Here is a 17,560-nt window from a genome sequence, read left to right as displayed (position 1 = left end):
GGGTCTTGCCTTGATGCTGATGGCTGTTTGTTGAAGGTTTGGGTGGCTACGGCAATTTCTTAAAACAAGACAACAATGAATTCTGCTGCCTCGACTGACTTCCTTTTATGAAAGATTTCTCTGTAGCATGCAATGCTGTTTGACAGTGTTTTATCCACAAGAGAAGTTCTTTCAAAATTGGAGTCAATCTTCTCAAACCCTGTAGCTGCTTTATTAAGTAAGTTTATGTAATATTCTAAATCCTTTGTTGTCAATTTCAACAGTGTTCACAGCATCATCACCAGGAGTGGATGCCATCTCAAGAAGCCACTTACTTTCCTTATCCGTAAGAAGCAAATCCTCATGCATTAAGGTTTAATCATAAAACTGCAGCAATTCAGTCACATTGTCAGGCTCTACTTCTAATTCTTGTACTCCTGCTATTTTCACCATACCTGCAGCTAATTCCTCCGCTGAAGTCTTGAACTTAAGTCACCCACGAAGGTTGGAATCAACTTCTTCCAAACTCCTGTTAATGTTGCTACTTTGACCTCCTCTCATGAATCACAAATGTTCTCAATGGCATCTAGAATGGTTAGTCCTTTCCAGAAGGTTTTCAATTTACTTTGACCAAATCCATCTGAGAAATCACTATTTATGGCATCCATAGCCTTACAAAATATATTTTTTTTCCTTTTTTTTATTTTTTATTTTTTGACATGGGGCTTGCTCTCTCACCCAAGCTGGAGGGCAGTGGCTTGATCGTGGCTCACAGCAGCCTCAACCTCCTGGGACCATGAAGCTGATTCTCCTACCTCAGCCTCCCAAGTAGCTGGGTCTACAGGCAAGCACCACCATGTCCAGCTAATTTTTTTTTTTTTTTTTTTTTTTTTGTAGAGATGAGGTCTTATTATGTTGCCCAGGTTGGTCTCAAACTCCTGGGCTCACACAATCCTTCCTCCTTGGCCTCCCAAAGGGCTGGGATTACAGGCATGAGCCACTGTGCCTGGCCACAAAATATATTTCTTAAAACAGTAAGACTTGAATGTTGAAATTACTCCTTGATCTCATGGATGCAGAATGGATATTGTGTTAGCAGGCATGAATACAACATTAATCTCCTTATACATCTCCATCAAAGCTATTTTTTTTTTTTTGAGATGGAGTCTCGCTCTGTCACCAGGCTGGAGTGCAGTGGCACGATCTCGGCTCACTGCAAACTTCGCCTCCTGGGTTCAAGCGATTCTCCTGCCTCAGCCTCCCTAGTAGCTGGGACTACAGGTGTGACCCACCACGCCCAGCTGCTTTTTGTATTTTTAGTAGAGACGGGGTTTTGCCACGTTGGCCAGGCTGGTCTCGAACCCCTGGCCTCAAGTGATTCACTCGCCTCGGCCTCCCAAAGTGCTGGGATTACAGGCATAACCACCATGCCTGGCCTCCATCAGAGCTCTTAAGTGACCAGATGAATTATCAATGAGCAATAATATTTTGAAAGGAATCCCTTTCTCTGAGCAGTTGGTCTCAACAGTGGGCTTAAAATTTTCAGTAAACCATGCTATAAACAGATGTGTTGTCACCCAGGCTTTTTTGTTCCATTTATAAAGCACAGGCAGAGTAGATTTAGCATCATTATTAAGGGCCCTAGGATTTACTGGATGGTAAATAAGCGCTGGTTTCAATTTAAAGTTACCAGCTGTGGCCAAGCACAGTGGCTCATGCCTGTAATCCCAGCACTTTGGGAGGCTGAGGCGGGTGGATCACTTGAGTTCAGGAGTTTGAGACCAGCCAGGACAACACACGGTGAAACCCTATTTCTACTAAAAATACAAAAATTATCCGCGCGTGGTGGCAGGCGTCTGTAATCCTAGCTACTTGGGAGGCTGAGGTGGGAGGATTGCTTGAACCCAGGACACAAAGGTTGCAGTGAGCCGAGATCACGCCACTATACTTCAGCGTGGGTCACAGACCAAGACTCTATCTCAAAAAATAAAAATAAAAATAAATAAAGTCACCAGCCCCTAACAAGAAGTCAATCCTATGCTCTGAAGCCAGGCATTGACTTCTCCTCTCTAGCTATGAAAGTCCTAGATGGCATCTTCTTCCAACAGAAGCCTGTTTCACCTACAGTGAAAATATGTTGTTTGGTGTAGCCACCTTCATCAATGATCTTAGCTGGATCTTCTGGATAACTTGCTGCAGCTTCTCCATCAGCACTTGCTGCTTCACCTTGCAATTGTATGTTATGGAAACGGCATCTTTCCTTAAACCTCACGAACCAACATCTGCTAGCTTCAAACTTTTCCTCTGAAGCTTCCTCACCCCTCTCAGTCTTGACAGAATTGAAGAGCTAGGGCCTTGCCCTAGAATAGCATTTGGCTTAAGGGAATGTTATGGCTGGTATGATCTTCTATACAGATCACTGAGACTTTCTCCAAATCAGCAAGAAGGCTGTTTTGCTTTCTTATCATTTGTGTGTTCACTGGAGTAGCACTTTTAATTTCCTTTAAGAACTTTTCCTTTGCATTTACAACTTGGCTGTTTGGCACAGAGGCCTCGCTTTTAGCCTATCTTGGCTTTCAACATGCTTTTTTCACTAAGCTTAATCCTTTCTAGCTTTTAATTTAAAGTGAGAGATGTGTGACTCTTCCTTCTACTTCAACCCTTGGAAACTATTATAAGGTTATTAATTGGCCTAATTTCAATATTGTTGTTCTCAGAGGATAGGAAGGCCCCAAAAGAGGGAATGAGATGGGGGAATGACTGGTTGCTGAAACAGTCAGAATCCACACAACACTGATCAATTACTTTCATCCTCCTATAAGCATGGTTTGTCGTGCCCCAAAATAATAGTAACATCAAAGACCACTGATCACAGGATCATCAAAACAGATTTAATTAAAAAAAAGCTTGAAATATTTTAGGAATTACCAAAATGTGACAGAGAGACAAAAATGAGCACATGATGTTGGAAAAATGGTACTCACAGAGTTGTCTGACATAGGGTTGCCACAAATCTTCAATTTTTTAAAAAATCAAGTATCTACTGAGAGCAATAAGCAAAGTGCAATGAAACAAAGTATGCCTGTACTCTGTGTTTCACTTCTTATAAGGGCAGTTCTCCCCGTGGAAAGACAACACTTCATAAGATATAATTTACAATGGCTGCACCATAAACCACATGGCTACATTTATCATTAAAGGATTTCTTACAATACAAAAGCATTATAATCTTGTATAGTACTTTATCAGTTCCAAAACACGTTCATTTCTGTCTTTACAGACAAACATTATTATTTGCCCCACTTTATAGAAAAGTAAACAGATTTTAAAAAGATTTCAGTAACTTAGCCCCAAGAAACACATTGATGGTGAGGTCTGATGAAAGATTCATGTGTTCTGATTATCTGACCACTTTGTTCATCTTTTTAAAGGATATGCATTGTCCTCTAAACTGAGTCTCTCTCTCTCTGATGGTTGCATCAGAGGACAAAGTAGTGTTGTAGCAGTAAGCATAAACATACTCAGAAATAGTATCTCTTCCCCCCACTATTCTTAGCCACTTCTTGCAGAAGACCTAACACTCCCACTTTGAATACAGCTGACCTTTGAACATGGGTTTGACCTGCACAGATCTGCTTATACATGGATTTTCTTCCACCTCTGCCACCCGAGGCAGCAAGACCAATCCCTCCTCTTCCTCAGCCTACTCAATGTGAAGATGGCGAGGATAAAGATCTTTAAGATGATCCACTTCCATTTAATGAATAATAAATATATTTTCTATTCCTTATAATTTTCTTAATAACAGTTCTTTTCTCCAGCTTACTTTATTGTAAGAATATAGTCCATAATATATATAAGATACAAAATATGTGTTAATTGACTGTTTACATTATTAGTAAGGCTTGCAGTTAACAGTAGGCTATTAATAGTTAAGTTTTGGGGGAGTTGAAAGTTGTATGTGAATTTTTTAATGCGAGGGGGTCCTTAACCGCCATGCTATTCAAGGATCAATTGTAGCTGGTAAAAAGAGACTTCAAAACTAGGGAGCAATGTTTTGTTACAATACCTTCAGATTATGTATGATATCTATCCGCTTGTTCTGGCTGTCCTTAAAATGAACTTGAACTCTGACGGGAAACTCACCCCAGCCTCTTCTGGTCAGGTGAAAAGGAGGCTCTCTATGGAAAAGCAGATATTAACACGTTCATCCATGTTCACTCTCTCATCCTACACAGAAAAAGTTTCCTGATAATGCATAAATCAGAAATTCACTGTCTTCTGAGAATCATTTAGATTTCCTCATTTAAAACTAAATCAACATGCCGAATTTTGTTTGCTAAAATGCTAAATTATAAAAGAAAAAATTCAACTCAAACCTCTATTAAACTTTCAATTATTGAATGCTAACAGCTAGAGTAAACTTAGACCATATAATCCAATGTCATTTTCACAGACGAGGGAACTAGGTTGATCTGATGAATGTCACTAGAGAGCGAGGATCTTTAATTGGCATTTGACAGATACAGGCCATGAGGTATGCTCCCTACCCTAAACCCTTGTATTTATTCCTCCACTGAGGCAGAAACAAAACAAATCATGAACATGCTTAATTGAGACAATTTATTTGAAACTCTCTGCTAAGAAGACTTAAAGAAAGATCGTATGTTCACAATATGACCTTCCCTGAATAGTGACTATGACTGATTTTAGTGGGCAGAAAGGAATGTGTGTGCATGCTAACTGGATTGGAGAATTCTCAGCACAATGTAATTTGTGAAGGAAGAAAAAAGGAGGGGCGGGAATTGATGGAAAAGAGCAAATTGTTAATAACTGGTGATGGGCACATGAGGGTTCATTATATTCTTTACTTCCATATATGTCTGAAATTTTCCATAATAAAAAAATTTAGAAATTTAATTGATATATCATTAAGTACTCAAAACAATATGGTTTAAGTGCATAGGGAAGAGAGAGAATGCTTTTAAAATGAAAACATTTGTTATGAATACTGGCTTAGAATTAGTAATGAGAGAAGATATCAAAATTACAAGGAGGCTGGGTGCGGTGGCTCATGCCTGTAATCCCAGCACTTTGAGAGGCCACGACAATCGCTTGAACCCGGGGGACAGAGGCAGCAGTGAGCTGAGATCACACCACTGCACTCCAGCCTGAGACAGAACAAGACTCCATCTCAAAAAAAAAAAAGAAAATGACAAGGAGAAAGAAACTCAACAGATAGTGTTTTTGGAAAATTGAATTGAGTGAGTGCAGAGTTCAAGAACACAACCTGAGAAGAGTGTAACAGATGTGAATTAACGAGCACAGAGCCAGCAGCTAACAACGGAGCCCAGGACAGGAAAAATCCCTGAGATATGAGGGGAGCCTAGAAAGCAGAGAAATTAATAAATACCTTATAAACCAAAGAGAAAAGAAAGCAAAGAAAACTAGAGTGCCCTGGATGGAAGAAATCAGCTGCAAAGGAGCTAAGAGAAGCAGCTGTGACGCTGGTATAGATTCACGCTTGGGGTCAAAGGAGAAGGTAGACTTGAGACAGTCTGAAACGGGACCCACAGCCAGAGATACAGTGTAGCCTAGAGGCATGGTGGACTTGAGTCAATTAATGGAAATTCTACTGATGTGAAGTTTGGTCATTTAAATTCCAGTAAAGCTAAATGGTAAGTCTAAACTCATTTGCAATATGCCTCAATCACACTGAATGCTGAACTTCTCTCACAATGACTATGATAAATTAGGTATGTTTCTCAATTTATGTACATGGCCTAACCTTTAGTGAATAGACAGGAAAGACTGCTGCCAGAGAAGACAGACAAACAGCACAAAGTCAGGAAAAATGAACAATGGTTTTTAACAGGAAATTCCTCCATAACCATATTTTTAGAAGCAAAAAAAGAATCTAAGACCTACAACAACATTATTTATGGAAATGGTATACTTCAAAAGACGTTACTTCACACAATAAAGGACTGCCTCCCCCGAACAAACTTCAATACTTCTAGATTCCTCATAGAAGGTGAAATAAACCATTGACACCAAGAGGGAAAAACCGTAAGACTATGGGGATTAAACAAAAATGGCTTTATTAGAAACACAGAATGGAGTACAGCTCCCTGCTCGACTAATTTATTCATATGGCCAATCATTCTTTTAGCATCACTCCGAGTGACCCTGAACTCACCACTTCATGAGACCCTGTGTTACGTTTCTGAACAGCTCTATTACAAAATGACTTCTTCTACCTCCTGCATGTTAATTCTAGAGATGCCATTTGGAATCACAAGGAGTAAATTCTTCCTCCACATGAAAGCCCTTTAAAAGAACCAAAGCATTCCCTCAAGTCTTTTCGGAATGAAAATCTCTGTTCCTCACAACAGCAGTAGCAGCAAACACTGCATTCCTACGTTTCACTGTTTGCTATGACCCAATCAGTGTTCTAAGCCCTTTAGAACTATTAACTTACCTAATCCTTATAACCACTCTATGAAATAGCCCCTCTGAGACACAGTGAGGCTGAATAACTAACTTGCCAAGGTCACACAGCAAATAAGCAATGGAACCAGAATTCAAACTCAAGCAATAGGCTCCAGGGCCATGCTTTAGCCACTGTGTGCTAGTCCATGTCCCCAAGGTGACAGACCTCACTTCCCAGACCACTCTCCCCATTACGCACAGTAATATGACTGGGCACTGTCCGACTGTGCAGGGCATAGAATGTCAAATCACTTCTTCTGGGTACTTACTTCTCTAATGTGGCTACTCGAAAATTTCAAATTACAGATGTGGCTCACAGTATGTTTCTATTGGACAGTGCTGCTCTAGAGAGTTCTACATTTGAGTGAAATAAAACAGATACGAAGGTTTGGAAGAGGCTCACTAGGATTCCTCTGGGGAGCTGGCCCGCTCCAGTTTCACACACACCAAGGGCAGGAAGACTCCAGGGGGTTTCCCAAAGCCAAGGCCCCGTGCTCATCTTCACAATCCCTCTATCAAGCCCTGAGCCTAGCACATATCTAGTCACTATCTTGTACCTATAGTCACTATCTTGTACCTAAAAAAAAAAAAAGCAAAGTTTACAATCACGGCTTTTAGGAAGTTGGCTAAGGGTCGTCCTGACAACTGAACAAACGTGGAAAAAAGTGCTTCAACAAGAGCAGAATCCACCCACCTCTTTGTCAGGTAATGTGCTGTGATGAAGAGATTCAGGGTGTGTAAGAAAAACGTTTGTGCTTTGATCCAGAAATAAGATTAACCCCAAGTTTGAAGGCAGCTGCAAAAATCCTCCCTTATTCGTTAAATTACTTTAGATACCTAACACAACAAATATCTTAAGAGTCCTGCAAAGAACTAAGAGTTATAATTAAACCTAGGACTTTTGTTAATAGTCCTCACCTACTTTATATTGGTTATACCACATCTGGAGTTTTAGGTTCAGTTCTAAAAAGGTTATTTTAAAAGGAATATAGATAAACTGGAGTATACCAAAGAATATAACCTGAATGGCAAAGGAACATAAAACAAAGTCACACAAGTGACAACTGAAACAAATATGGATGAGACCCAATAACAGTTTTCAAGTATCTAAACAACTGTACAAGGAAAAGGGATTATGATGATTCTGAGTGGTACATAAAGCATATGAAAAGCTTACTGTTTAGAAGTTAGAGGAAGTGAGATCTCTGCTCAATATAATTAAAAACTTCCAAACAAAACCAGCCACCTCCAAATGGAATGGCCCATTTCATGAATTCAATAATTCACTCAGTATCAAACATGAAATGAGGCTGGGTACAAGGCTCACGCCTGTAATCCCAGCACTTTAGGAAGCCAAGGCGGGAGGACTGCTTGAGGCCAGGAGTTCGAGACCAGCCTGGGTAAAAAAATTAGCTGGACATAGGTGGCACACACCTATAGTCCTAGCTACCCAGGAGGCTAAAGTGGGAGGATAGTTTGAGCCCAGGAGTTCGAGGCTGCAGTGAGCTATAATCATGGCACTGTTCTCCCACCCGGGTGCCAGAGCAAGACTCTTGTCTCTAAAAAAATAAACAAAATTGGCCGGGTGCAGTGGCTCACGCCTGTAATCCCAGCACTTTGGGAGGCCGAGGTGGGCAGATCATGAGGTCAGGAGATCGAGACCATCGTGGCTAATAAGTGAAACCCCATCTCTACTAAAAATACAAAAACGTTAGCCGGGAGTGGTGGCGGGCGCCTGTAGTCCCAGTTACTCAGGAGGCTGAGGCAGGAGAACGGCGTGAACCCGGGAGGCGGAGCTTGCAGTGAGCCAAGACTGCGCCACTGCACTCCAGCCTGGGCAGCAGAGCGAGACTCTGTCTCAAAAAACATAAAAATAAAAATAAAAAATAAAATTTTAAAAAACACAAAATGAGCATTTACTACATGCTAGGAACTATGATAGACCCTAGGGATATTTATTTATTTATTTATTTATTATTTATTTATTTTGAGACAGAGTCTTGCTCTGTCACCTAGGCTGGAGTGCAGTGGCATGATCTTGGCTCACTGCAACCTGTGCCTCCCGGGTTCAAGCAACTCTCCTGCCTCAGCCTCTCGAGTAGCTGGGACTACAGGCACACGCCACCGGGCATGGCTAATTTTTTTTTGTATTTTTAGTAGAGACAAGGTTTCACCATGTTGGCAAGGCTGGTCTCGAACTCCTGACCTCGTGATCCACCTGCCTCAGTCTCCCAAAGTGCTGGGATTACAGGCTTGAGCCACCGTGCCCAGCTGACCCTGGGGATATTAAGACAAGATAAGGTCCTAAACATCGAGAAGTTCTAAATCTGGTGAGACATACATGTAAATAAGTAAATGCAGTAATAGACTTATATACATTTCCTGCTATTAAAAAAAAAAAACAGCGCTATGGTTGATCACAGCATATGATTTCTCCAGGAATTTTAAAAACCAGAAGCACGTAAGCAATAATCTCTTTTAAAATACTATTTACAAATCCTAACATTGTTGTTAATAAAGTTTGGTTTGCTATGGGAAAAGTATGTGGTAAAGGTATGTGCCGCCAGGCTGTGAACAGCTAACTGCTCAGGCGTGGCACAGCAGACAATCTTTGCAACACTGTCAGAGTGGCACAGATCAGGCTGAAAACAAGACACAGGCTATTTCGATGATGTCAAACCTCATACACGTAATGAAACAAAGTTCATTTACTATTAACAGAAAACACTCCAGGTGTCCAGGATGAAAGAGAAACTGGATAAGGAGCTGCAGCACAATCCTTTCTTTGGATTTTCTCACTGTTATAATACATCTTGATAAGTGACTTGCCACACCTCTGCCCGCAGATTAGTAAAGACTTCTTAGCAAATAAATCTCATAAATTACTGCAGGGATAGTCTTTGCAATTTAAAAGAAATAATGTGTTTTACAAATTCTCATTTATGGTATGAGAACAGAGAAATAAAACAGGCACTTGTGTTGCATTTTTAAGTATTTTATGTAATTAGTTTTTAATCCCACCCTTTTGGGTATATTAGATTTCTATCATCAATAAAAATATAATACATAAGAAGAAAAACATACTGTACCTACCTACAAAAATCTTATTTCCAAATATTCCGCTTTTTTTTTTTTTTTTTTTTTTTTTTGAGACAGAGTCTCACTCTGCCTCCAGGCTGGAGTGCAGTGGCACGATTTTGGCTCACTGCAACCTTTGACTCCCTGGTTCAAGCCATTCTCCTGCCTCAGCCTCCTGAGTAGCTAGGATTACAGGCATGAGCCACCACGCCCAGCTAATTTTTGTATTTTTAGTAGAGATGGGTTTCACCATGTTGCCCAGGATGGTCTCGATCTCCTGACCTCGTGATCCGCCCGCCTCAGCCTCCCAAAGTTCTGGAATTACAGGCCTGAGCCACCGCGCCCAGCCTATTCCACTTTCTGACCACCAACCCTTATCTTTCCAGTTTCACCCCAATCCAACTATTCTTTGACTTCATGGAGACTTCTATTTCTTGCCCACAAAACTTTTCACCAGCCATCACTGCTCTTATATACGTATATTCTCTCCTTACTCAGCTTACAGTCTATGATATATCACTACAATAACCTAAGCATCAAAGTGAAGAAATCAAAGAACCAAGAGACCAGGGTTTTGGATGAATTGTCTATATGGATGTTAAGAATGACAGCAAGAGTTATGGTAGAGAGAAAATCAGTCAACCAGGTGCTGAAACCTTTCCCCCTTTTCCAAAAACCCTCAACTCCTTTGAGGCTGCTGCTTGTCCTCTGTTGCAATTATCTACTAATTTCCCCAGTCACCCTTGGCAGGGAAAGGTGGTCTGGAAGCCATAAATGTGATCAAGGAAGACATCCACCCTACCCCCAGGCCCAGTGGTGTGTGGCAGCAAAAAAAACAGCCACCATCGCTTGAAACGGTTAAAGAAGAAGCAGAGTTCTCAGGAGGCAGCCATGTTTTGTTTAAGAGTCGGGGGTGAAGAAAGGCTCTGAACAGAGCAGAGAATAGAGATTTCACTGATAATAACCAACAACCACTTCCACAGTGCATTTATACAATCAATATGGGCCGGACATGGTGGCTCATGCCTATAATCTCAGCACTTTGGGAGGCCAAGGCGGGCAGGGGGCTTGAGCTCAGGAGTTCAAGACCAGCCTGGCCAACATGGCAAAACCCCGTCTCTACAAAATATACAAAAATTAGCTGGGCATGGTGGCGTGGACCTGTAATCACAGCTACTTGGGAGGCTGAAGCATGAGAACTGCTTGAACCCGGGGGGTGGAGGTTGCAGTGAGCCAAGATCGTGCCACTGCACTCCAGCATGGACGACAGGTTGTGTCTCCAAAAAAAAAATAAAATAAAATAAACAAACAAAAAACCACACAATTAATATATATGTGTGTAACATCATATAAAGATGTAAAGAATAAGGCCGGGCATGGTGACTCACACCTGTAATCCCAGCACTTTGGGTGGCCAAGGCGGGCAGATCACCTGAGGTCAGGAGTTCGAGACCAGCCTGGCCAACATGGTGAAAGCCCGTCTCTACTAAAAACACAAAAAAATTAGCTGGGTGTGGTGGCGGGCACCTGTAATCCCAGCTACTCGGGAGGCTGAGGCAGAAGAATCGCTTGAACCTGAAGCAGAGGTTGAACCTGAAGCAGAGGTTGCAGTGAGCCAAGAGCGCACCACTGCACTCTAGCCTGTGTGACAAGAGTGAAACTCCGTCTCAAAAAAAAAAAAAATGTAAAGAACACACCTAAATGGTACAAGCAAATTTCACAACAATATATATAATCATTCCATCTTGGTGAAATAATCACAAGAAACAACTATATTCAAATATGCACAGAAGAAATATGATTGGGAGTTACTTCTAAGAGAGTGAGATCATGGGAAACTTTCAACATTAATTAGTCTACCATGTTAGAATACTATATTTAATTCTGTTACATTCTGATATTCATAAAAAGAAGTAACATTTTCATATGCATCTGTATCTATATAAACAAGTTTAGCTGTTTCCAGAGGGGAGCAAAACCAGTTAATATAATTAGTGTGGTAACAATTGGATAGAAGACAATGCCTGCTCAGCGAGACAGTAATCTGAGAGAGTGAACTACAACTACCTTTTTTTTTTTTTTGAGACAGAGTCTCGCTCTGTCGCCCAGGCTGGAGTGCAGTGGCGCAATCTCAGCTCACTGCAAGCTCCGCCTCCCGGGTTCACGCCATTCTCCTGCCTCAGCCTCCCTAGTGGCTGGGACTACAGGCGCCCGCCACCACGCCCAGCTAATTTTTTGTATTTTTAGTGGAGACCGGGTTTCACCGTGTTAGCCAGGATGGTCTCAATCTCCTGACCTCATGATCCGCCTGCCTTGGCCTCCCAAAGTGCTTGGATTATAGGCGTGAGCCACCCCACCCGGCCTCCAACTACATTTTGACTAAGAACCAATTCTCAATTACTATTGCATTTCCAGGAAATGTTTTGAAGTTAAATCACTTTTCTTCCACTTCAAAAATAAGTCTGCATTTCAATTTAGGTTAAATACCTCAAGCGTGCTTACCTAACTTCCACAAGGTCATTTGGTTTATAGCTGGGATGAAGGAAGAACCAAACCTTCTTGACAAAATGATTAATGCTGGGTTCTCTACGGGACCCTCGGACATATACCATCCACTTATGAGTTGACTGGTCATTTTCTTCCCTCTTATCCGGAGGTATATACCTAGGGAAGAAGAAAAAAGAAACCTGAATTCTTTTCGTCCTTCAAAAACCTAACTAAATAATTAAGTCCTACTTAAATTTAAAAACAAGGTTAAAATTCCTGCAATATTTAACAACTACATCACCTAAACAAGCAAAATGAGTCTTTGCAAGTTAATCATTTTGTTTTTCTTTCTTTCTAAAACATAGTTGGGGCTGGATGCAGTGGCTGGCTCACACTGTAATGCCAGCACTTCAGGAGGCTGAAACGGGAGGACTGCTTGAGGTCAGGAGTTAGAGATCAGCCTGGGCAACATAGCAAGACCCCATCACCATGTTTAGCTATTTCCAGAGGGGAGCAAAATCAGCTAATATAGTGTGGTAACAATTGGATAGAAGAAGACAATGCCTGCTTAGTGAGACAGTAATCTCAAAGAGTAAACTACAACTACAATCATCCCACCTAAAATTTTAAACTCAGCTGGACATGGTGGCCCACACCTGTAGTCCCAGCTTGCTGGGAGGCTGATGAGGTGGGAGGACTGCCTGAGCCCAGGAGTTCGAAGCTGAAGTGAGCTACAATCACATCACTGTACTTCAGTCTAGGTGACAAAGCAAGACCCTATCTCAAAAAATTAAAATAAAATTAATGAACTAAAATAAAATAATAAAATAAATAAAACATGAATTTGGTTTAAGGGACATTCTGTTAAAAGTTTGTGTTGTTCTACTTATTCGGTGTGCAATTAAAAAAAAAAAAGGCAAACTTGTTTTTCCTGCCAGATAAAGACATAAGGTGGAAATAAACTGGCATATTTTTATTCTTAGGTTAGGGAACCTCTAGCCTTCGGGTTGATTTCATTCAGGTTTCAGGGTGCTAGAGCTCTGCGCCTTTCTGGTGACTTTCATGGTTGCCAAGAAGACTGCACCTAGTTTCCTGCCCTCTGAAAGCCAAAACGTGCCATTTCCCTTAAACCCTGATCATGGTAAAATTAGCATCTTTAGCGCTCCCCTTTATGGGCCCTGTCTTTATTTCAGTATGAGGCCCCCTTCTTAGATTCATGTAGAAAATATAGTCAGGCCTTCTATATGCTCATCTATGCCTAGTGCTAATCCTTAGTGATATGGGGGGGCCAAGTTGCCCAGCCTAGCTCTTGAGGAGTGTTCTTGACCAATCTTGGCCCTTTACTCTTCCAGCCTATGAAAGTCATGAACCCTGTTGGGATTTTTACAGGAATACCTACAGATCGATTTGGGGAGAGATGACAACTTTACAAGACAGGTCAGCCCAGAGAAAACCAGGCCTGGAAGTTCAGGCAGACCCACTAGGCCACAAGAAAATTGGGGCTAAACAATCATTTCATCTAAATTTTTAAATGTATTGGCATAAAGAAGTTAATAGTTTCTTATCTCTTTAATAGTACAGCATCTGTAGTTACGTCTTCTTTTGTATTTCTAATATTATTTGTGCCTTCTCTTTTTTTGAGTAATTTTTAAAATTAATTTCGCCAGGTTTGTGTATGTTATGTTTATTTTTTCCTTTCATACGTATATCAATGTATTCATCAATCAAATACTTACTAAATATATACTGTTAAGGTACAAAGCCAGACAAGGCCAGGCGTGGTGGCTCATGCCTGTAATCTCAGCACTTTTGGAGGCCAAGGCAGGTAGATCACCCAAATTCATGAGTTCAAGACTAGCCTGATCAACACAGTGAAACCCCATCTCTACTAAGAATACAAAATTATCCAGGTGTGGCGGTGCATGCCTGTAATCCCAACTACTTGGGAGGCTGAGGCAGGAGAATCACTTGAACCCTGGAGGTAGAGGGTACAGTGAGCTGAGATCGCGCCATTGCACTCCAACCCGGGCAACAAGAGTAAAACTCCGTCTTGGAAAAACAAAACAAAACAAAACCAGACAAGACATAGTTTCTACCCTAAAGAGATTCCAGTCTGATTTGAGAAAAATATACGAAAATAGAAAATGGCCATATAATATGATAAAAATCACAGAGAGAGCATAGAGGGAATATGCCTAATGAGGGAGGGGATCAGCAAATAAAACTTCATGAGAAAATTAGTTTAAAACGTTACCAGTTAGAATCCTAGCCAATCGATTTTCCTCCATCAAATTAATTTAATCCCTTCCATCTATTTACATCTGGGCCAAATATTTACTTAACATTTTTATGTTTTTAGAGGATTTATAACGTCCTAATCTACCCCTAGACACTTGGCAAAAATGATGAAGCTGCTCCAAGACAGCCTGAGATCATACTGTTCAAGTACATGGCTCTGGAGCTTGGAGGAATTCTGCCTTTAAGATCTGCTCAGCAACCTTTTGTTATGAACTAAAAACATCTCAGTTTGGGCAAGCAAATCAACAGTTTTAGGAATTCGCTAAGGCCCCTAAAGACAGAACTGGTTCAGAGTAGTCAAAAGTTCTTCCAAACTTACACACATTGACACAATTGGTGAAATATATTTGTGTAAGAGCTCATGTCTTAGAAATTTTTACCAAGCCCTATTTTATTCTCAGGGAAAGACTGACAGACACACTAATGCAGAGACTCCAATCTCTGGACCTTGGTTCACTTTTGAAGCAACAAAGAGCTTGAAAAAACACTCCCTGAGGCCTCCTCCTACTGTAACACCAGGATAATAAGAGTATTACGCCCAAGTATTAACATAAATGGGTGACCGAAAAGACTTATCTACTTTATTCTCATGTCCCAATGACTTGTTAGATACAAACCTCTCTGGTTTGCCTTAAGAGTCCCAGAAAAAGACCTGAAGTAAGATTTTGAAGAAGAACAAAAAGTCAAAGGAACCCATCACACTTACATCCTCCCATTTCAAAACAAAACAAAAGAACAGGAAATAGGTTTTCCAGGGAGAAGAATCTGGTTTCAGCTTTGGACGTGCCAATCACAAGTAAATGGCCGATATGGTTTGGCTGTGTCCCCACCCAAATCTCATCTTCAATTGTAGCTTGCAGAATTCCCACACGTCCTGGAAGGGACCCAGTGGGAGGTAACTGAATCATGGGGGTGAGTCTTTCCCATGCTGTTCTCGTGATAATAAATCAGTCTCACAAGATCTGACGGTTTTATAAGGGGTAGTTCTCCTACACAAGCTCTCTTGCCTGCCTCCACTTAAGACATGGCTTTGCCTCTCCCTTGCCTTCCGCCAGGATTGTGAGGCCTCCCTAGCCATGTGGCACTGTGAGTCAATCAAACCTCTTTCCTTTATAAATTACCCAGTCTCAAGTATGTCTTTATTAGCAGTGTGAAAACAGACTAATACAATGGCAAATGCAGGAATGTAAATGGAGAGACAAAATGAAGATTTGAACATTCCAGCTGAGGGCAGTATCTGAGGATTTACCATTCTCTACTGGCTTTCAAATACCTAACAATTAGCATATTCTACAAACTACACAAGCAAGGGTAGGGGTTATTATACTGCCTCTTCTCTAGCAATATTCTGGAACAAACATCTTCCCCTTATTTATCCTTTGTGGATATTGTGCAAGGCAAGGCAAAATGTCACAGTATAGAGGCAGTACAGAGAAAATAATATCCAAATGAAAAATAGGATACCTAGGTCCCCTGGCTATTTGTATAAAAAGACTAATAAAACAATAAAAAAAAAAAAAAAAGGCCGGCACGGTGGCTCACACCTGTAATTCCAGCACTTTGCGAGGCCAAGGCGGATGGATCACCTGAGGTCGGGAGTTCAAGACCAGCCTGACCAACATGGAGAAACCCCGTCTCTACTAAAAATACAAAATTAGCCAGGCGTGGTGGCATATGCCTGCAATCCCAGCTACTCGGTAGGCTAAGGCAGGAGAATCGCTTGAACTCGGGAAGGGGGGAGGTTGCGGTGAACCAAGATCATGCCATTGCACTCTGGTCTGGACAACAAGAGCGAAACTCTGTCTCAAAAAAAGGAAAAGAAAAATAGGAGACCTAGATTCAAATTCTGACTTTGCTCACTAAGGAGAAAAATTACCCTAATAAAGTCTCTAGACTGTGGTTTACTTTTTAAACAACTAAGGGCTTGGGAAAAAGAATCCCTGAGGCTGCTTCCTACTGTAACATTATAAGAGTATTAATGCCAAAATATTAACACAAATGGACAAATAAAAATAAATTCAACTGGATACTCACTTGGACACATTGCCCACTACTATTGTTTTCTTTACAAAAAGTCGTGAAGTCTCATCTGTGAGATCAGCATTCCGCTGTTCTGTTTTATGGGAGCCAGTAACACTAGAAGTATCCTGAAAAAAATCATAATCAACATCCATTCTCATTTTGAACAACTTTCAATAGGACAGAAACCACAGAATTGTAAAAAGTATAAATGGAATAACTAAGTTTTTTTAAAAAATTACAAAATTTTCTGGCTTCATAGCACCTCTCAAAGCATTAAAAAAGTTACTATAAATGCTGCCTTAATTTATACAAAGTTTATATACTGTAACTCCCGGTGTGTTTTTAATAGTCATATACATCTGCTTTGAATATGCAAATAGGATTTGGAAGGATACACAGAAAACTATTACAGTGGTTACTTCTGGGAAACAGGAATAGAAAGAGAGAAAGGGGTCAATGGAATTTACCCTCTTTTTAACCTTTTGTAATATTCAAAACTGTTCAATGAGAAATAAGTGCCTGGTACATAGTAAATGCTAAATGTTTGCTATATAAATACATATAGAAATGACCACATATTGTATAAAACATGTTAAGTTTCTATGACCATTATGCCCTAAATTCTATTTTTTGAGACAGAATCTCGCTCTGTCAACCAGGCTGGAATGCAATGGCATGATCTTGGCTCATTGCAACCTCTGCCTCCTGGGTTCAAGCGATTCTCCTGCCTCAGCCTCTCGAGTAGATGGGATTACAGGTACCGGCCATTAAGCCCGGGTAATTTTTGTATTTTTAGTAGAAATGGAGTTTCACCATGTTAGTCAGGCTGGTCTCGAACTCCTGACCTCTGGTGATCCCCCACTTGGGCTCCCAAAGTGCTGGGATTACAGGCGTGAGCCACCGCGCCCAGCCTCCTAAATTCTTTTTAACTAAAAAAAAGAAAAACACATGTAATATTTGCTCAGGAATAATACTGGAAAGGTAAGGTAAATCCAAACAGTGAAGAGTTCTGATTTTGGGGGTGGCAGCCTCACGAATGAACTTTTCTATTCTTTTTTACTTTTCTGTATTTAACAATTTTCAAAAAATGAACACATATGAATTTATAATCTGAAAAATAAATACAAACTTATTTTTATCAAAAATAAATCAAACCCTTGACGTCTAAGTATGTGGAAAGTAACTTGGAAATTTTCTGTATCAC

At 40.7% G+C, this 17,560-nt stretch overlaps 1 protein-coding gene across 8 annotated transcripts in view; it reads right to left on the bottom strand.

The window, feature by feature from the left end:
* The window catches only part of YEATS2 (YEATS domain containing 2), a 112,390-nt gene that overhangs the window by 69,243 nt on the left and 25,587 nt on the right, over nucleotides 1-17,560 (bottom strand). For all 8 annotated transcript variants that reach the window (XM_008957370.4, XM_003832008.5, XM_024928271.4 and 5 more), the window contains exons 6-8: nucleotides 16,369-16,481; nucleotides 12,052-12,213; nucleotides 4,049-4,160 (exon numbers count right to left, since the gene is read on the bottom strand). In XM_008957370.4, the coding sequence (XP_008955618.1) occupies nucleotides 4,049-4,160; nucleotides 12,052-12,213; nucleotides 16,369-16,481 (387 nt within the window). The remainder of the gene's footprint in view (nucleotides 1-4,048; nucleotides 4,161-12,051; nucleotides 12,214-16,368; nucleotides 16,482-17,560) is intronic.

The sequence above is a fragment of the Pan paniscus genome, chromosome 2, assembly GCF_029289425.2.
Source record: "Pan paniscus chromosome 2, NHGRI_mPanPan1-v2.0_pri, whole genome shotgun sequence".
Taxonomy (NCBI): Eukaryota; Metazoa; Chordata; class Mammalia; order Primates; family Hominidae; genus Pan; species Pan paniscus.
The sequence above is the reverse complement of the archived record's forward strand: the minus strand, read 5'-3'. Positions and strand labels throughout refer to the sequence as shown.